Genomic DNA, 17,508 nt, shown 5'->3' on the forward strand with positions numbered 1-17,508 from the left:
CCTGAGGGGATGACCATTACCTTTTCTAAAGCTATATTCACATAAGAACTTTGGACAGTCTAGAGGGGATATTTTCTGTACACGGCCCACAAGATGAAATGGCCACATCATGGTAAATGGCCTATATTTGTATTGCGCTTTACTAGTCCCTAAGGACCCCAAAGCGCTTTACACGTTCAGTCATCCACCCATCCACACACTGGTGATGGCAAGTTACATTGTAGCCACAGCCACCCTGGGGCGCACTGACAGAGGCGAGGCTGCCGGACACTGGCGCCACCGGGCCCTCTGACCACCACCAGTAGGCAACGGGTGAAGTGTCTTGCCCAAGGACACAACGACCGAGACTGTCCGAGTCGGGGCTCGAATCGGCAACCTTCCGATTACAAGACTAACTCCCAACTCTTGAGCCACGATCGAGCCACAAGCCAGATCCTTTTGCACATGAGGGAACTACCCGCTTTACTTTCCAGTAGTAAACGTAAAGAATATTAGCTGTATTATTTGCACAGCTGAATTTTTACCAGGGAGCTGACAAGTACAGGAATTTGCATTCCCATATGCACCTCTGACCAGTGATTTCCTGAAAACGTCTGAGCTGCAGTGAATGTGTCAAAGCCCCAACCTGTGCTAGCAGCGAGTCCTGGAATCATTGGTTTATAGACTCTGAGAAAAGACAAGCTGAGGTGAGCTGGTAGATGTGCACTGGCTGATTTGCAGGGTGTGGCTGATCGTCTTATGACGGTGTGAATAACTGCTCCCTGCGTGCAGTGAAGAGAGTGCGCTGCTCTGTTTCGTCTCCTCCGATCTGTTCCTGAAGTGCTGAGCAGCTGGTTGGAAAGGCAAAGCAACTCCTCATTAAATAATCATCAGGACTGCAATGGGCTGAACGATGGCATTGGGCTGTTTGTGCTTCACGCTGACCAACCAGCACCGCTGAAAACAAGAGCTCCAACCAACCCGTGAACTCGGCTTTCATCATAATTATAGAAATTTTGCCATAGTGGATTTGCATTTGTGCTCATATGTACTGAATTCATGTTTCAAACACAGTACAAGTTGCACAGGTCAGTTTGAGCACCCACCTCCTAGCTGCTACTGCAGCGGGCTCTACAGCCTGCTCCAAAACTCCAGAAATGCACATTCACTTTATACATATTTGATAGACTCCTTGTCCAGGAGAGAGGTGCTTTCAGGGTGTTGTTGGGTCTCAAAGTCAAAGCAATCTGCAAAGAATGCTCTTCTGGGAGGCTAATATGTTGCTCTCGCCAACTTACTTTCTTCAAGGGCCTGTTAACTTAAACTTGGTGTCATTTTGTGTCATATCACCTGTTTTTGAAGAAGTATTACTCGGCTGTTTTCTCCCAGTCTTACTGATTCCTATGAAAAATGTTTTCTCCTCGGCTCTTTAAAGTTATAGTCAGCTGCACATGCTGAAGTCCTTGAAGATGAGCAACTGCACATTGAGGAGAGTAAAGACATGGAAAGGAAGCCACAGCTTTGTTAGTCTGCTTATCAGATCACACATTGTGCCGTCCTCTTTCATAGGATTTGGATGCTTTTCTGTTCTGGAAATGGAGACTAGTTCAGCTTCACTGTGCACCAAAAGCAATCCGGGTCCTAAACCTTTACACATTGGGCCTCCTTCTCAAACTTTTCTATAGAAATGTTATTTTCCCTCACATGAAAAACTCCCACTGGATTTATGCTCACAGACCAGTTTCGTTGAAACCTCTGTGTTTATTTGACAAAACGGTGGCAAAGGACCCTGAATAACCTTTAGCTTCATTTTTCTGCCTGGCGTTGAGAGATCGACGCTCACTGTAATCAGTGTACATAAGTGGTTCTTTCTTTTTGATTAAAAAAACAAAAAGCTTGGTCAATAAGGTACGTTAGCTAACTAAATAGCTGTAGCTTAAATGTAATTTTGAATCAGAATCAGTCTCCTGATGGTTGGACACGGGGAGGTGTTAATTTAAACTGGGCAGGCTGCCAGGCTGTAATCCACTGGTGAAAACGCTGCAACATTTATAAATGATTCATAATGATGAAGATAAAGGAAAAATAGAAAAGACCAATTAATGAGACTGAAAGAATGACCCATTTAAACCTGAAAGTAACTGCATCATGATGTATCTGTAGGTTGTGTTGTAGAGGAGGCCTATGTTGAAGATGTGTTGAGCATTTGTTTCATTGCTGTTCTGTTTTAAGAATTTTTAGACCAGGTTGAACCGGTGGCTGTGAAATGCTAAATGAATGAACTGGGGATTATTTTTTTATTTAATCTTCTTATGCACGTCAGAGCTGTGACTTGTAGCTTATTTTTAAAGGGCAAAAACTGACAATTGCAGTCCAAGTTAAAGGAAGCTGCTTTGTCATCACTCGTTCGTGACCCTAAACTCGGACTAGGAAGCAGGATTAGTGGCTGAGTGAGGGAACTTCATGGTATATTCAATCACTGTCTACTGATCAAGTCATCAATCATTTCTCTGGAAAATAGTAACAGTAATATCCTCTGAAGCAAGGTGTGCAGACAATAAGATCATGTAGTTTTTAAGAGGACATCTAAAGACTTTCTTTCCCTGATGAGCATCAAAAGATCAAGATCATTATGAGCAGCTTTATTTCTGGCTTTTTCCTGGTTGGCTGCAGGAAATGCCCTCGTTTAAGCCCTAGCATAGCGATATCCAAGTGTTCCTAAAACAGCCTTTCTGAATCCTTACGCAGCGTAAAAGTTGAAAGTAAGCCAACTTCCTGGTTGAAATATGTTTTAACATTTGTTTTCTTGCTTTTAGATTTTTAGTTTTCGGAATCTCCAAAAATGATAAATATATTAAAAAGTTTTGTTAATGGATAATATCTGGATAAATAATCTAGCTGGGGCTACTAGATAATCCCCAGAGCTTTCTGCATGCTCTCATTTGTTCTGGGACGGTTATGTAGTGTAACACAAACTTCATGTAAATGCACTTGTGGGTAAATTTGGAAACCCTGGATTACCTACTTATCTAATAACCACCTGTGACCGCGTATCGTAATGCTAACAATTGGTTAAGTGCAAACAATATCCTGAGCGTGTTCATAGTGCAGCTCCTCTGGTTTACTGGACGGATGCAGACCGACGTCTCTTAAATAAGGTGGAAGATCCACATTCAACTAGATTTTGTGCTTTTCTCCAGGAAGTGACAGCTGTGACGCAGACGATCAGTAGAGATTGATGTAAGGAATCGGACTACATGATGAGATGAAGGGAACAGTGATCGCAGTCCTTTTTAAAAAGCTTTCTTTTTTCTCTCATCACTTTCTGAAATGGACTCCAAGTGCAGAGAATTAGACCATGAAATAGGCTACTGACTCAAATGGCTTTTCTGAGTCAGATTTTTTTTGTGTGTGTGTGTGTGTGTGTGCTTGATTTCAGTCACAAAATGGAGAATATGAACACAGTGGCAATAACACAAGTCATTTAAATTAAAACGGTTGCAGCTAAAGTTAACCTGCAGTAACAAACTCTGCCTCTCTGCTAGTGTTGAGGGGTTTCGGCATTCAAATATATTTTCATTATTATATATAGTATCTGAACATAAGAATGGCTGAAAACACTTTTGACTTAGCCATTTACATGTACAGGAAGCACAAGTTTGATGGCATAGTTTAGTAAATGCTATTAGACAGGAAATACCAGTGATGAGGTAAAACACCTGTAATTAGTTAGCAAAGATGAATAAACCAGTGGTAGCCATCTACCAAGAATGGGTTCATGTAAAGAGTGATAACAGAGTCAGTGAGCAGACATGTGCGCCTCGTCTCCACTTCCAGAAATGATATTAATGCATATACAGGCTAAAACGTCATCTCTTAAAAATGAAACCTGGTGAGCAGCTTTCCCAAAAATCTCCTTCATGGCACTTGGACAATTCCAGAGCAGCGTTAACACAAAGTTTCACAAAGGATATATTTGGCTTGTGTACAAGAATTGCCACTCTGCTTTTTCATTTTTCCCCACTCTGTGTGGGTATGAAGACATTAGAAAATTTAATTTTCCCACATGATTCCATGAGTGCCAAGTCAAAAGACAAAAGGCAAGTATAACAGAGACAAAAGGCTGACTTTTTAAAATATTTTTCATATGACTCCCACACAGTTTCATGATTTCCAAGAACAAATCTGTTGTAGGTGGCAGAGGCTGTTTCAACAAGTTAAAGTAGCTTTGATTCTACCAATTACTGAAACAGGTGGAGACCCCCATCTGTCTGTGGAGTCGGTGATTTCTTCCGTCACTGCTTCATAATTAGTGCTGGCAACATCCTCCATCCTTAGCACAGCTTGTAGCCCTAACACATTTGTTTGCTGTGTATTCTCGGATACCCCCAGATATTTATATTAAATTTATGACATCGTACATGTAATTTTATTTTATTTATTTATTTATTTTTACAAATAAGTAAATAAACATCACAAACAAAAAGAAGAAAGGAGGAGAAAAAAGCAGCATAATAGAATAAGAGGCCATGGTGTGGGATTCACAATAAAGCAAAAAGCACAACGTCTCGTCTCACGCGATTGGCTCGAGTCTGTTTGAAGGCCTCAGTAACGGTGCCAATTCTCATGATATATGCAGTTTTGAAATAAATGCAGTTGCATCAGCATACACAATGTCTCTCTGGTTTAGGGGTCAATGTATTTGCCTTACATGTGAAAGATCATTGTTTTGACACCAGGAGGATTCATAAACCCAGCCTCAGGTGGCCACAAGCTAATGTGCTTCCAGTGGTGGAAAAATTTGGTGAGCTATGGGCTCTTGATTTCTGCTGTTAGCCTTGAAAATAAGCTATTATTATTGTTATTATTATGAAAACTCATTAGTGTGGCTGTAGCCCTAAAGCACCTCCTCAGCTTGAAGCTGTAGTATTTGGCTCGAGCTATCAGATAACCGATGATCGTACTTTCCTGGCTGATTACTAAAGCAAGTTTTTATTAGAGCTGGCCCGGGGGTAAAATATCATGCATCGAATTTGCTTCTGTTTCTGGCCATATGATAAAGAGCCATCTCCGGCCCCAGCTGCCGCCTCCCCACGCCTGTTGAAGGTGATTTAGACAATGAATGAGGGTCACCATTTTCTACGGTAATTTGCACTCTGATGATTTCTTATCTTGTCTGCAGCATCCTCGCTGCATGCTCAGCATCGGGTCGCTGGTTGCTTTAGTTTGGAATTTGTTTCATTTCATTTACTTGATTTATTTAAATTAAGGGAAAAGTTGTGGGTGATTTTGGTAATCTCTGATTCGTACCTGTGCTGACCTTTTGTGGTGGTTTTTGTTTTTTTAATTGGCCAATAATGCTCAGGTGGAGTTATTCTCATATCCTCATTGTGTCTTCTTGCTTGTCCACTGCTTACCATAATATAGGATTTTCAGGAACCTGATGAGATGTGATCTCAATGAGGATAAAACCGAGATCCTCCTTATTGGCACCAAATCCAACCTTTTGAAGGCAAACCATTTCTCACTCACCATCGATAACTCCACAGTTTTCCCTTCTCCTCGGGTTAAGAGCCTTGGTGTCATCCTAGACAGTTCACTTTCCTATAAATCTCACATCAGTAATCTCACCCGTTCTGCCTACTTCCATCTACGTAACATTAACAGATTGCTTCCTTCTCTTTCCACCCAGTCTACGTCCATTCTTGTACACAGTCTTGTTACCTCCCGTATTGACTACTGCAATTCTCTTCTGCATGGTCTCCCCCAAATATCCCTCCATAAGCTTCAACTGGTTCAGAACTCTGCTGCTTGCATTATCACCAGAACCCCCTCCTACCAGCACATCACCCCTGTTCTTCAGGAACTTCACTGGCTCCCTGTGAAATTCCCGATAATTTTCAAACTTCTTCTGCTCACCTTCAAGGCCATTCATAACCTCGCTCCTCCTTACCTTTCTGACCTGTTAACCACCACTTGTTCTGCCCGTTCACTTCGATCTTCTTCTTCTATCCAGCTTGCTTCCTTCCGCCTCACCACCATGGGAAGCAGAGCTTTCAGCTGCTCTGCTCCCAGAAATAAGAAACACTGGTTCTCTCCCCCAGTTTAAATCGCAACTCAAAACTCATCTGTTCAAATCTGCATATTCACTGTGAATCCACTGTTTGTTAATTTTATCTTGTGCTTTTGTTTTATTGTTCTTATTCTGCCATTGTTTTACTAAGTGTTTTATCCTATTGTAAAGTGTCCTTGGGTGACTTGAAAGGCGCTCATAAATAAAATTTATTATTATTATCTGATTATGCTTTTGTGCAAGGTCCCTCTCCTCTCTTGGCGTTCAAACCACCATATTTGTTTTTCCTCTTAGCCTCTGACTTCCACACTCCATGCCTGCTCAACCAACCAAACATTAAGAGATCAATGATCCTTTTTTTTTTCTTCAGTTTCCCAGTTTTCTTACTTGCTAGTGGGTTTTGTTTTGTTTTTGGAGGGGCTTTTAGTTATTGTAGTCCACATTACAGGTGGATTCAGAAGAAAAGGTGAAAATCAAAAGTCCATACTGTACTATCCACACAGACTGGTAGAGCTCTGTGTTTTCAGCTTTCCAGTGTTTCTTTCAGCACACACTGGTTTATTGAAACTGGTGATGGGTGAAGCTGGTAGCACTGATTTTCTTCCAGTACTCAGAAACTCTGAGGGTGTAACCACCCACCTGAACATTGTTTTGGACCAAACACCCAATCAGAGTGCGCTGCTGCCAGGCATCACAAAACACATTAAAGGAGACAATAAAGGACAATTATCAGTTTTATCAGGATGGCGGCTTTTCTTCCTGTGCAACATGGATATCCAGTGGTTCACTACAGTGATGGTATAAAATTAGTTCCTCCCATGTACAACCGTTGAAATAAAGAGTCAAGCACCATATGCGTTTCTGCTCAAGTCCACCTTTATTAGCTTAACTTAAACTTTACTTTAAATGATGGTTTTTGTTTTTTGTCTTTATAAACAAAAAGGTGAAGTCTCTCTCAACCTGCTTATTTCAGTTAGTTTGGTATGCTTTGTTGTGCCTAAAGAGTTTTTTGCAGAGGTTTAACAGATCCTAAGAAGTTCAAAAATGCTGTTTTTTTTTTTTTTTTTTTTTGTTTGTTTTTGTTTTTTTAGTCTGGCTAACCTTTACTGATCACTGATGTTGGTACGCGCTTACACTGTGTATAAGAGAGAGAGAACCAGCTGCAGACACTCTTTTTCTCTCTCTGACAAACATGCATATATGCACACACTACACACACACCCTCTCACACAGTGATTGCTAACTTTAACAGGGGACCTATGTCTCTTTCGCTTTCACTCACACACACAGGCCACTTAAAGTGGAAGCCTCTGTAATATGGGGTTTATTCTGAGCAGAAGTGGCGTTCGCTGTCCACTCCAGGAACTGCCCGTCTGCCTGCAGTGAGATCTGTTGTCAGATGGAGGCAGTGTACAAAGTATGTACTACAACTGGTGTGTGGGCCATTCCTTGCTTGTGCCGTTTTTGGTCTGTTAGCCAGCCGCAGAAGAGAGTGAAGTTCTAACATGCAAAGAGCTGAAGTGAAGTGTCCACCTCTGTCTGTGCTTTTCATGCATCATTCAGGATCATGAAGGACTCCACTGGAGTGCATCTGGGGTGGGTGAAAACCCCTCTCTCACTTCTGACTGGAATCGTGTATGTGGACAGGCACATGTGGGACCATAAATCCCTCCCTGCCAGTGTAACGCCTCAAAGTCTGTTTTTCCAGGGGCTGGAATACTGTTGCACGATGCAAACTCTCTTAAGGCTTAAACGTGCTGATGAATGACTTGGCTAATAGAAAACTAATTACCAGCATTTTTGGTCATTAATTTACATTCATTATAATGCTGAGCTGTGGGTAATCTTGATGGCCTCTTTTTGTTATTTTCCTCACAAAAATAAATGAAAAAATAATTGCCACATTAATCAGTAATGAATGAATTATCAATTGTTCATTTGGAGCATATTTAAAATTTGATGGGAAAAAAAAAAGTTAGCCTGTTCATACTCCTACCCTCGTCGTCCCCTCTTGCCTGGCTCGGATCTTTCCTCCGCACTCCTCCTGCTCCTCTCTACATTCATTTGAACTAATGTCCCATCCTCCTGTTTCCTGTTTCTGCTCATCTTCTCCTCCTCTCCCTCTCCCCTGGTAGATCACTTCTCAGCCAAGACTCAGAACAATGCAACAGTTTAAAAAGAGAATAAGAAACCCCCAACACACACACACACACACACACACACACACACACACACACACACACACACACACACCTCTGTCTTGTCTTCATGGACTGTGAAATTAGGTTTTACTTAAAATGGGGCCAGTGGAGTTTGGTGAGGATGAGTGATTTAAAGGATTGTTTGCAGTTTATGAACATAAGGAGAGGCAAGGGAACAGAGCTCCATTTCTTTCATGTTGGCTGCGCCCATCTCATCAAGCATTCACAGAAGTCTGACCTCATACACAAACACAAGCACGGGCTTGATAGGTGGAGAGAATGCGCTCTTATACTTTTTACTGCAGGGGCCTCTGACCCTCTGCCCACTCATGTCAGTGCATGTGCCGAGTACCCATCAGCACGGTACGGAGCTTGATATGGTTTCTCCCGCTGCCCTTCTGACCTGAGCCTCCACTTCAGCTTTTTTGAAACTGTGGCTGCCTCTCCCTTTCAGGGATCATTCTCACAACCTGTGTCCACGTTCTGGTAGTTAACTTGCAGGAGTCCAGACTTGCTCTTGGAAAAGTGTCAATATTTTGGGTTGATATGAAGCTCTGTGCAGATAACCTGGTGATGGGTATTACTCAGTTTTCATTGACTGCTGAAGCTGCTGTTGGTGGTTCTTTTGCATTCCTGCATGTGTTGTGTGAGCAGTGACTGCAACAGTCTGTTAACTTAGTCATTGTTAGTTTAGCAAATCACCTGCTGTTGTGGGCTTTAAAGCTTTTTATGTCAAATCCAGTGCATTTACTGTGACACTTCACTGTCTCCCTGTTAGTCTAAAGAGTTTTGAGGGTGGCTTTATTATTAACAAGTTTTCAAGGAAAAATATCTCGAATCTTTTAAAATATGTTTTTGGGAAAAAGTGGAAAATGAAATCGCACTTTACTTTGCAGCATGAGTCGACTCTACCAGCAGTTAGAGTAACATTAGCAGACTAGTGTAGGTCAAGTGTTTCATACAGGCTGTACACAAAAGTTGGCATAGCTCAGTGTTCCCCAACCACTCAGGTGTGCCGTGGAAGATTATCTGGTGCCACCTGACTAGTACTCTAAGCGACTGGTGTGAATAACGGGCAGAACAATTACATTCTCCTATACTAGAGGGCAGTACAACTACCTGCTACAATTAAATGGGTTGCCAACTGCCAGTAAAAGAGAAGAAGACAAGGAAGAAATGACATAATAGTCATGCTGTAAGACACCCCAGCGTGTAATAGCAATAGATAAATATTTGAAAACAAAAAGGAGTCAATCTGACCTGGGTCATGGAGAAAATTCCAACCCGTTACATCAGTAACGTGCTGTGTGGATCTGCTGGCAGCCGTACAAGACATGATCTGGGTGCAAAATGAATCAAACTAAGACTACCCAAATAGTGATGCTGGCATGGCACAAACACCGTCACTGTGAAGGCTTAAAGAGACGGGGTCTTAAATAACCTGGCAGAACACTCGCCAGGTGTTCTGAATCTCCGGTCATCTCTTGAGTGTGCAGCCAAACAACTCCTGCAACGCACACATGATGGTCTTGGAGCCGTAACACTGTAATAACATCAGTCACTGTAATATGGAATCATTTGAACGATTGCAGTTACAGACATGAATACTCATTTCCTGTGTTTTGAACTTTAGAAGTTGTTTTTCAGTAAATTTCCCCGTCTCTAACTAGACCAGTCACTTCCTGCTCTGTGTAGTAAGCTGATTTTTAAGACTTGGTGGAAAGAGGAAAGCATGGTGTCTTTATTTGGATTAAAGCAGAGTCAAAGTGAAGGATTAGAGAGTCCCAGTAGAAACTGCTGTGTTACTTCTGGAGAAACCTCTCTGCCTGCCTCTCTGTACCGCGAGCATTTTATGCATGACAGCACTTCAGAAGCCATTTCATTTCTGTTGTCAATTTAAATCTCGAGGGTTTGGGAATACATATAAGATTTTGGGGTGTACTGCTGTCGCTCTCAAATGGATTTGCTTTAGTGTGGCCGATTTGAACATTTTTCTGGGACTGAAGTGTGCAGGTTGGAGAAACCAGAGATGGTTTGGAAAGTGTCATTCGCTGAGTGTCCCACCAGAACCTTAATTTTAAACACATACTCAGGTCACATCTGCTGAAAACGAGTTGATTCAGAAGCAGTGAAACAACGGGAAAACTAGACTCAGGCTGGCTTACATGACAACAAGGCTGCTCTTTTAAGTGCTGCTTTGCTGTTGGTTAAAACAAAACAAGGTTTAACTGAACTATAACAAGTTCAGAGCAACACAAGGCAGCATGCAGTATTTGGAGTGTTTATTGTATGTTTTTATGGAGGACACACACATTGGTGCCTTTGTTTCCTTCATGCACCTTGTACAGATCCTTCACTCTTAACTTGGCATGTCAACACCACAACACTATTCCTTCTGGGACCTTTTTGTGTAAATATTTTTGCATGCATGCCTTTTTTTATTATGTGTGTATATCATCTGCTGTGTGTGTGTGTGTGAGATTGAAGTGTACAGCTGCGCATTCATCTCTTTGATGTCACTTCCTGTCATCTCCTCAGAGCTGTGTGTTTTTCAGTCCTCCTGTGTCGAGCTCCCCCACACACCATCTGAAAGCAGCGGGAAGCAGGATCAGCCTGTGGAGGCTGCCGCTGCGCCGCCTGTCCTTGGAAAACCTCGCGGCGTGGGTCATTAGAAGGGGACGCTGCCCTCGCTTTGGCTGCACTTTGGCTGCCTGCCGCGTTTAAAGATGCAGCAGGCCAATTTTCAGCGCACACAACGAGGAGAAAGGCCTTGTTCTTTGAGATAATAAAGCAGAGTTCTATATTTGACTTCACTCTGCCCTAAAATGATGGCTCTGATTCAGCTGCAGAAATCAGCTCTGATCGATACTGTTATATTGACAGTGAAATGACATTTACTGATGTCGGTGCCAATATTTATCTATTGTCACATCACATTTGTGCTGCCTATATTCTGAAAAATCTAGGCTTGAAGAGCTTCGTTTCCCTGCGACAGAAGGAGAAATAAACAAGAACAAAAAGAAAAGGAAGCTAAAAATGATCAGCATCCACTCTTGGAAGTAGCTGCTGTGACATCACTCACTGGTTTATGAAGGCCTGTTTTGAATAGCTTGTCAAACAGAAGTCATTCGCCAATGAGCACACCGGAGATGATCTGTCATGTCAGTCTCATGTGCTTCAGATGAAGAGAGCTGGACTTACTTATTTTGTTTCTGATTACATCTCACCTCTCATCTAAGAGGCTGCTTAAGTTCTCAAAACGGGTATTGAACCCCTCGTGGAGTTTTCAGCTTGGAGTTGGTCCTGAGAGAGTGACGGGGGGTGAATTTCCCAAGAAGTGCATGTTCAGTTAGACGCCATTTGTGTCCACTGTGAACATGAACAGAGGTGATCGTTGAGCAGGTGGTGGCGGCCTACAACACAAGCTATTAGCCATCTCTCAGATCAGACCTGAGTGCCCTTCGCAGGATTTAAAAGGCATTTCTTCCTGGAAGTTTTACTTCTACCACCACGATACTGTTTCAGAGCACTGAGTGGCAGGTCTCTCACAATCAGTGGATCCCTATAAAAGACAAGAAAATGTCCAAATGGAGACTCTAAGACACTGTACTAATAAATGGATACATGTACAGACCATGCATTTGGTACTCCTGTGAAATTACAAGCAGACAGCGTTTTGCTGCAATTTCCAGACGACCTGCAGAAGGTGTTGTCATGGTAATCTGTCCCAACGATAGTTTTTCATTCATTGCTTGAGTTTTTGCTCCCCGGGGGCCGAGCGAGACCACATGTTGTCTGTGGTAAAGTAGATTTATCTCAGTGCAGTAAAGCTTTCTGCTGGCTCTGAATTATTTACAGACTATAATTTTTCTAGCCAACTCTTAATTATCTGATGATGAATGGCTGAGAGTGATTAGTGTTTGTTCTACTCTGGAAAAGAGATGTTCGTATTTAACCCAGAAGGCTGCTGCTAATGGAAGCGTAGTGCTGGATTTGAGGCTCGATGTTGTACTGGATCTCTCATACATATACCACTTGAGTAATATCTTTAAGTGGAAAAACAGCGAAGTAAACAGCTCATTGGTTTTTGTCAGTGGATTTGAACAAATGGGCATCTGAATATATTCTCTGTATACCCCACCCCAAAGCTATTAGCAAAGAGTGAATAATGTGCAGAGTTTGGTCAGCCAATAGTGCTGTCATATATCTTAGATTTGCTTTTTTACTTTATCTTCCAGGCATGGGGAAGGGCCTGACATAAGTAGGACTTTATCTGCAGTATTGTGGTTCACTTTGTGAAGTACAGATTTTACGGAGGCATGTTTTAAGCAAGGATCAGCCTGTTCAGACATCCCAAAACCTCAGGTGATAAAAGAAAACAGAAGAAATATGTGGAAATGAGAAAACTCAATCAATTACTGCTGGGTTTATGCTGCTCACTCGATCATCCTATCGCCCCTTTACTTTTACACTCCTGTTCAAAATTGAGAATGTTGTCTAGTTCCCATAAATGCAAACAGCTTGGCTGACCTTTAAGACTGCGGTGTGGTTGCTTGCTTTAATTTAGAGCCCTGAAGTGTTTAAGTTTTGAAGGTGCAAACCTTGATCAGTGCTATGGAGCAAGAAATTGAAGTCCCAACAACTCACTCTATAATTTACTGAATGACACTCTGAATATGTAAAACCTTGATATACAGGGAAAAAAACCCAATTGTGTAAAAACACATTTCCCCGTAGAACTTTAAAAGTCCCCGTTGACTCATTTAGTGTGAACTTCTGGGGTTCAAGAGCCCACACTGCCTGTAGTGCTGTGTGGCTGGGATCAGATTTTCTTATCTGTGTTGAGCTCTTAAGTCTCTGATACCAGTTTTAGTTGGTGTTATTATTTGGAATAGGATGGGACCAAGCTGGAGTTTTAGCATAGAAAGATTTCAAAAATAAAGAAGGTACTCATTCACCAGCTTTTGTTTGGTACAGTAGCTGGAGTTAGTTTCATGTCCTTGACTGAATTTAGAAAGGCTAGTGTGCCTTTTCTGGGGAGTAAAAAAAAAGTTTTTCTGTGTTTTAATGAGCCCATATCCCACGGGTGAGACAGAATTCTGCTTCATCTGACATCCTGGCTGGAAATGGTTTTGAGAGCCCATCATCCAGAGTGTTGAGTGTGGGAGGTGAGTGTTTAGCCCATCCACTGGCTGTCTGAAAAGCTTTAGGATACTGCTGGCTTTCCCAGACTGTAATGGTAAGAGGAAAGTTAGAGGAATTTTCTCAGACCAGGGAGGAACCAGGGCAGCAGACACACGATGGATGACTTCTGTTGTATGTACAGGCTCCTTTTCTCTCATTGCTTTTTTTCTTCTCTCCAATCAGCCTGCAAGAGTGAGCATAAAAACCTGCGCACGTACCCTCAATCTAGAACTCATTCCTAAGGGGGCTGAGCAAGCCATATGCTGCAATCCCGCCATCAAGTTCTGTTTTTCGTGGAGGGACAGTTTGTATTGAGCACTCTAATACTTTGGAGAGGCTCAGGGGACAAGCAGACTAACTGCTGAGTAGTCTCAGCTTGGAAACTAAGAGCTGCGTGCAGGATTTGTACAATAGCAGCACTCTGTCTACCTGAACCATCTAATTATAGACCGGGCTGTAGTTGAATTGCTCTAAAGTCTCACTGTCTGTAAACAACAGGCAGGCAGAAGGCTGGGGAAGAAAAAGAAGGTAAAAGTGAAAATGTTAGCAAATGAGCATGAGTGGAGAGGGAAAAAACTGCAATGAAGCTGTGCATCTGTTACGGGTGTCAGCTGAGATCACAGTAGTATGTGAAGGTGTGGATGAGGCAAGTTTCTGCCAGTTTACCCAACAACCCTTTCAATTAGCAGTAATTGGTTTTGCATACGAGTGTTAACGGTGCAGCCAAACCATTGGGGACCGATACAAATACGGTCACACCCGGCAGTTTGCAGGAAAACTAGGCACGGATCTGACCTGACTTTGATAAAAATGCAGTGCTCAGCTCCATGTAATGATGTCCTGTGCCGATGGTTTCTCAGCAACACACTGTTAATAGGTCGAATACAGAGCTACAGCTACTGTTGCTTGTGGAAATGAAAAAAGCATCTGCCTGTTAGCAAGACTGCGCAAAAGCTGCCTAGCTGAATATCAAGAAAGTTGATGAAGAGATGGCACAAAGGCGAAGAAAAAGACCATTGCATTTTGCCACACAACCATACTTTTGCTAAAATTACTGAATAAGCTGTTGACCTCACTTCTTGAGTTCTGGCTCTGTTTAAATGCTGAAATAAAGGCCAGTTTTTCCTACACATAGACGTCTGTTATAGCATACTGCAAAGTTTTGGGCAGTAGGAGCAAGTCGGGACGTTCTCAGACCTGAAATGCTGAGAAATGGTAGGAAAAGACTGAACCCTACATCTAAGTTGTGCCCTCTAAGGAACAATGTAGGTTTTTCTTTAGTAGATTTAAAAAAAATAATCCACTCTGTGCATTAAATATCGCCCACTCTCCAAGCCTCTACTTACCTTAAGCCTTCACCTGCCTTGTGGCGAATGATGTTTTTAAATCACTTGCATAAGGTTTGGAAACATGTTCAGGTTAAAGTTGTGGTCTCCATTTGCTTTACAAAAACATGGAAGATATTTTCAGAGACGCAGTGAGGACATGCACAGTGTAAATACTTTAAGCCAGTGGCTCATAAAACATTTAACTCCCTGATGAAACAGAAACACAGGTCCCATTTATAGATTGCTATATTTCTTTTTAGATACCCCAGAAAAAAAAAAAAACATGTTACAGGGGTTGGACGTGTCCACACGTGTGTACTGAGAATACATGTCTAGACTGGTGTCTCTTGGCTGTGGTCAATTACTTGTTTACATCATTACAAATAAACCAATCAACGCAGATTGGGAGTCATATGAAACCAGAGGTGACTGAACTGAACCCCTGGCGAGTGTCATCCACAGTGAGTGCTACGTGGACCTGCAGGGGAGGGTTTATATATTTAGGAGACTAACGGGAAGCCGTGCTGTGCTTGTTTATCTTGTCAGTCGTTGCAAAGAGCTTCAAAGGTAATGATGATTATGTGATCTGCTAGTCGTGACTGGAACTGAACCTCATGTCAGGAATAATGAGAAATGTTTAGAAATTGGCAAAGATAAAGAGGTGCTTTGTATTGTAAAATGACATGGAGAGTGAGTGGGAGGTAGTTATGTTAAAATGCAAGGGATAGAAACTGAGAGGCATCCAGGTTATCAAAATCATTCTTCCAAGCTCAGCAGTTTCCCTGTAAAACAATGTCATTAAAGTCATGTTGGCAGCATTTCTATTTTTACACAGTATTCATATTTAAAGTTCATAAAACTTTCACCCCCTTAGACATATAAGCAGAATCAATAATTGTAGTTTTGTCTGTATTCATTCTTATTCTTGCTAGCTGATGGTCAGTAGGTTGATTTGTTTACTCCCCACTTGGACTTGGTAGTTAAATGGTAGTTCAACTCTAAATCAATTCATTATGTTTTTTTAAAATTGCATTTACAATAAATAAATGTTATATTTATAAGGTTGGTGGTTTAAACCCTGGTTGTTCCAGTCAAATACTTTTGGGCGAAATGATGAAATCCAACTTGCTCTCCAATTCGTTCATCAGAGTGTGAACGTTAAAGGCACTTAAATGTCCAAAAAAGTGCTTGTGTGAATGCCGCATGTTGTATAAAGAGCTTTAAGTACTTGAGCAGAGTAGAAAAGCTTTTTATAAGAAGCAGCTGTTCGGTTGCTGTCTCTCGTAGGTCCTGGACTGTGTCTAACTATCTTGTCTCTGGTTGATTGTTTCAGGTTCAACTACAGGTCGACTCACCACCTCACCACAAATGGCTTCTATGAGTTTCTCAACTGGTTTGATGAAAGAGCCTGGTATCCTCTGGGTAGGATAGTTGGGGGCACGGTAAGTATTTTGTGTCTTCTGTGCATGTGTGTGTTTGTGTGCGTGGTGCGAGTCAGAGATGCCTGACTCAAGGTTATGAGGCACTGTGTGCACTTTCTGCCTGTACTGCACCTCTTTCTTTGTCCTTATTTCTCAAGAGTCACCTTATCATGATGAATCTTCCATCATCAGCTCACTTTAAACAGCGCGCGCGCGCGCACACACACACACACACACACACACACACACACACACACACACACACACACACACACACACACACACACACACACACAAACTAAAGCGTTGCTGGATGGCTAAACGGCTCCGAGGGGAAGCGGGGAGGTAAGAGCTTGTACGACACAGAGTGGATCTGTCTTCATAACCGCTAAAGGACAGACTGGCTCGAGTCACTTTTAACTCGTCATTACATTACAGCTCATCTCTGAGCGCCTGACTCCTCCTCTTCTCTATATTTATAACTTACGTGTGATCTCTCTGTATGGGTTATGGGCTAATCTGTTCCCCAGAGTGCACTTCAGTGCGTTCACATTATCAGAGAAAATAACAGCTTGAATGTGTTTTTGCATAATGTGACACTGGGAAGAGAAAATGTTCTACTGAAGCTATACAATTATAGTGGTGTGTGTGTGTGTGTGTGTGTGTGTGTGTGCGCGCAGTCTGTAGAAACAATGCGTTAGGGCTGGGCAGTCGTTTCCTTGTGAGATCTTTAGAAGGCGATACAATCACAGCTGGGCGAGAGGGGGAGGCAGAGGGTTCCAGTGCACCCATTAATTAATGAAATCTATACACTGTATGTCCCAGGAGGAGTTATGTGCACACCCACATTGCTTGAATGAATTATTTAATAAATATTGCTGTTTTTTTAGATAAGGCTTTAACACATTGAGTGAAATGGAAATAAAGATTTATGATATTCTGAATAAATTTGAACCCTCTTCCTTCTAGGTGTACCCAGGCCTAATGGTCACAGCAGGACTGATCCATTATGTGCTCAACCTGCTGCACATCACTGTCCACATACGGGACGTCTGCGTGTTCCTGGCCCCGGTGTTCAGCGGCCTGACCTCCATCTCCACCTTTCTGCTCACGAGGGAGCTGTGGAACCAGGGGGCAGGACTGCTGGCAGCCTGCTTCATTGCCATCGTTCCTGGCTACATCTCCCGCTCCGTGGCTGGATCCTTTGACAATGAAGGGATCGCCATCTTCGCCCTGCAGTTCACCTACTACCTCTGGGTATGCCTGAATACTTCTTCAGCCTTGCCATAGTCTTATCACTCATACAGGGAATAATTAGAGTG

The 17,508-nt window shown here is 42.3% G+C and overlaps 1 protein-coding gene across 1 annotated transcript in view; it reads left to right on the top strand.

Annotated features, from left to right (window-relative positions):
- Nucleotides 1-17,508, top strand: part of LOC113032769 (dolichyl-diphosphooligosaccharide--protein glycosyltransferase subunit STT3B-like) — a 75,891-nt gene that overhangs the window by 28,316 nt on the left and 30,067 nt on the right. Inside the window, exons 2-3 of the mRNA XM_026185860.2 lie at nt 16,099-16,207; nt 17,156-17,443. Coding sequence (XP_026041645.1) covers nt 16,099-16,207; nt 17,156-17,443 — 397 coding nt within the window. The remainder of the gene's footprint in view (nt 1-16,098; nt 16,208-17,155; nt 17,444-17,508) is intronic.

The sequence above is a fragment of the Astatotilapia calliptera genome, chromosome 11 (assembly GCF_964374335.1).
Source record: "Astatotilapia calliptera chromosome 11, fAstCal68.1, whole genome shotgun sequence".
Classification (NCBI taxonomy): Eukaryota; Metazoa; Chordata; class Actinopteri; order Cichliformes; family Cichlidae; genus Astatotilapia; species Astatotilapia calliptera.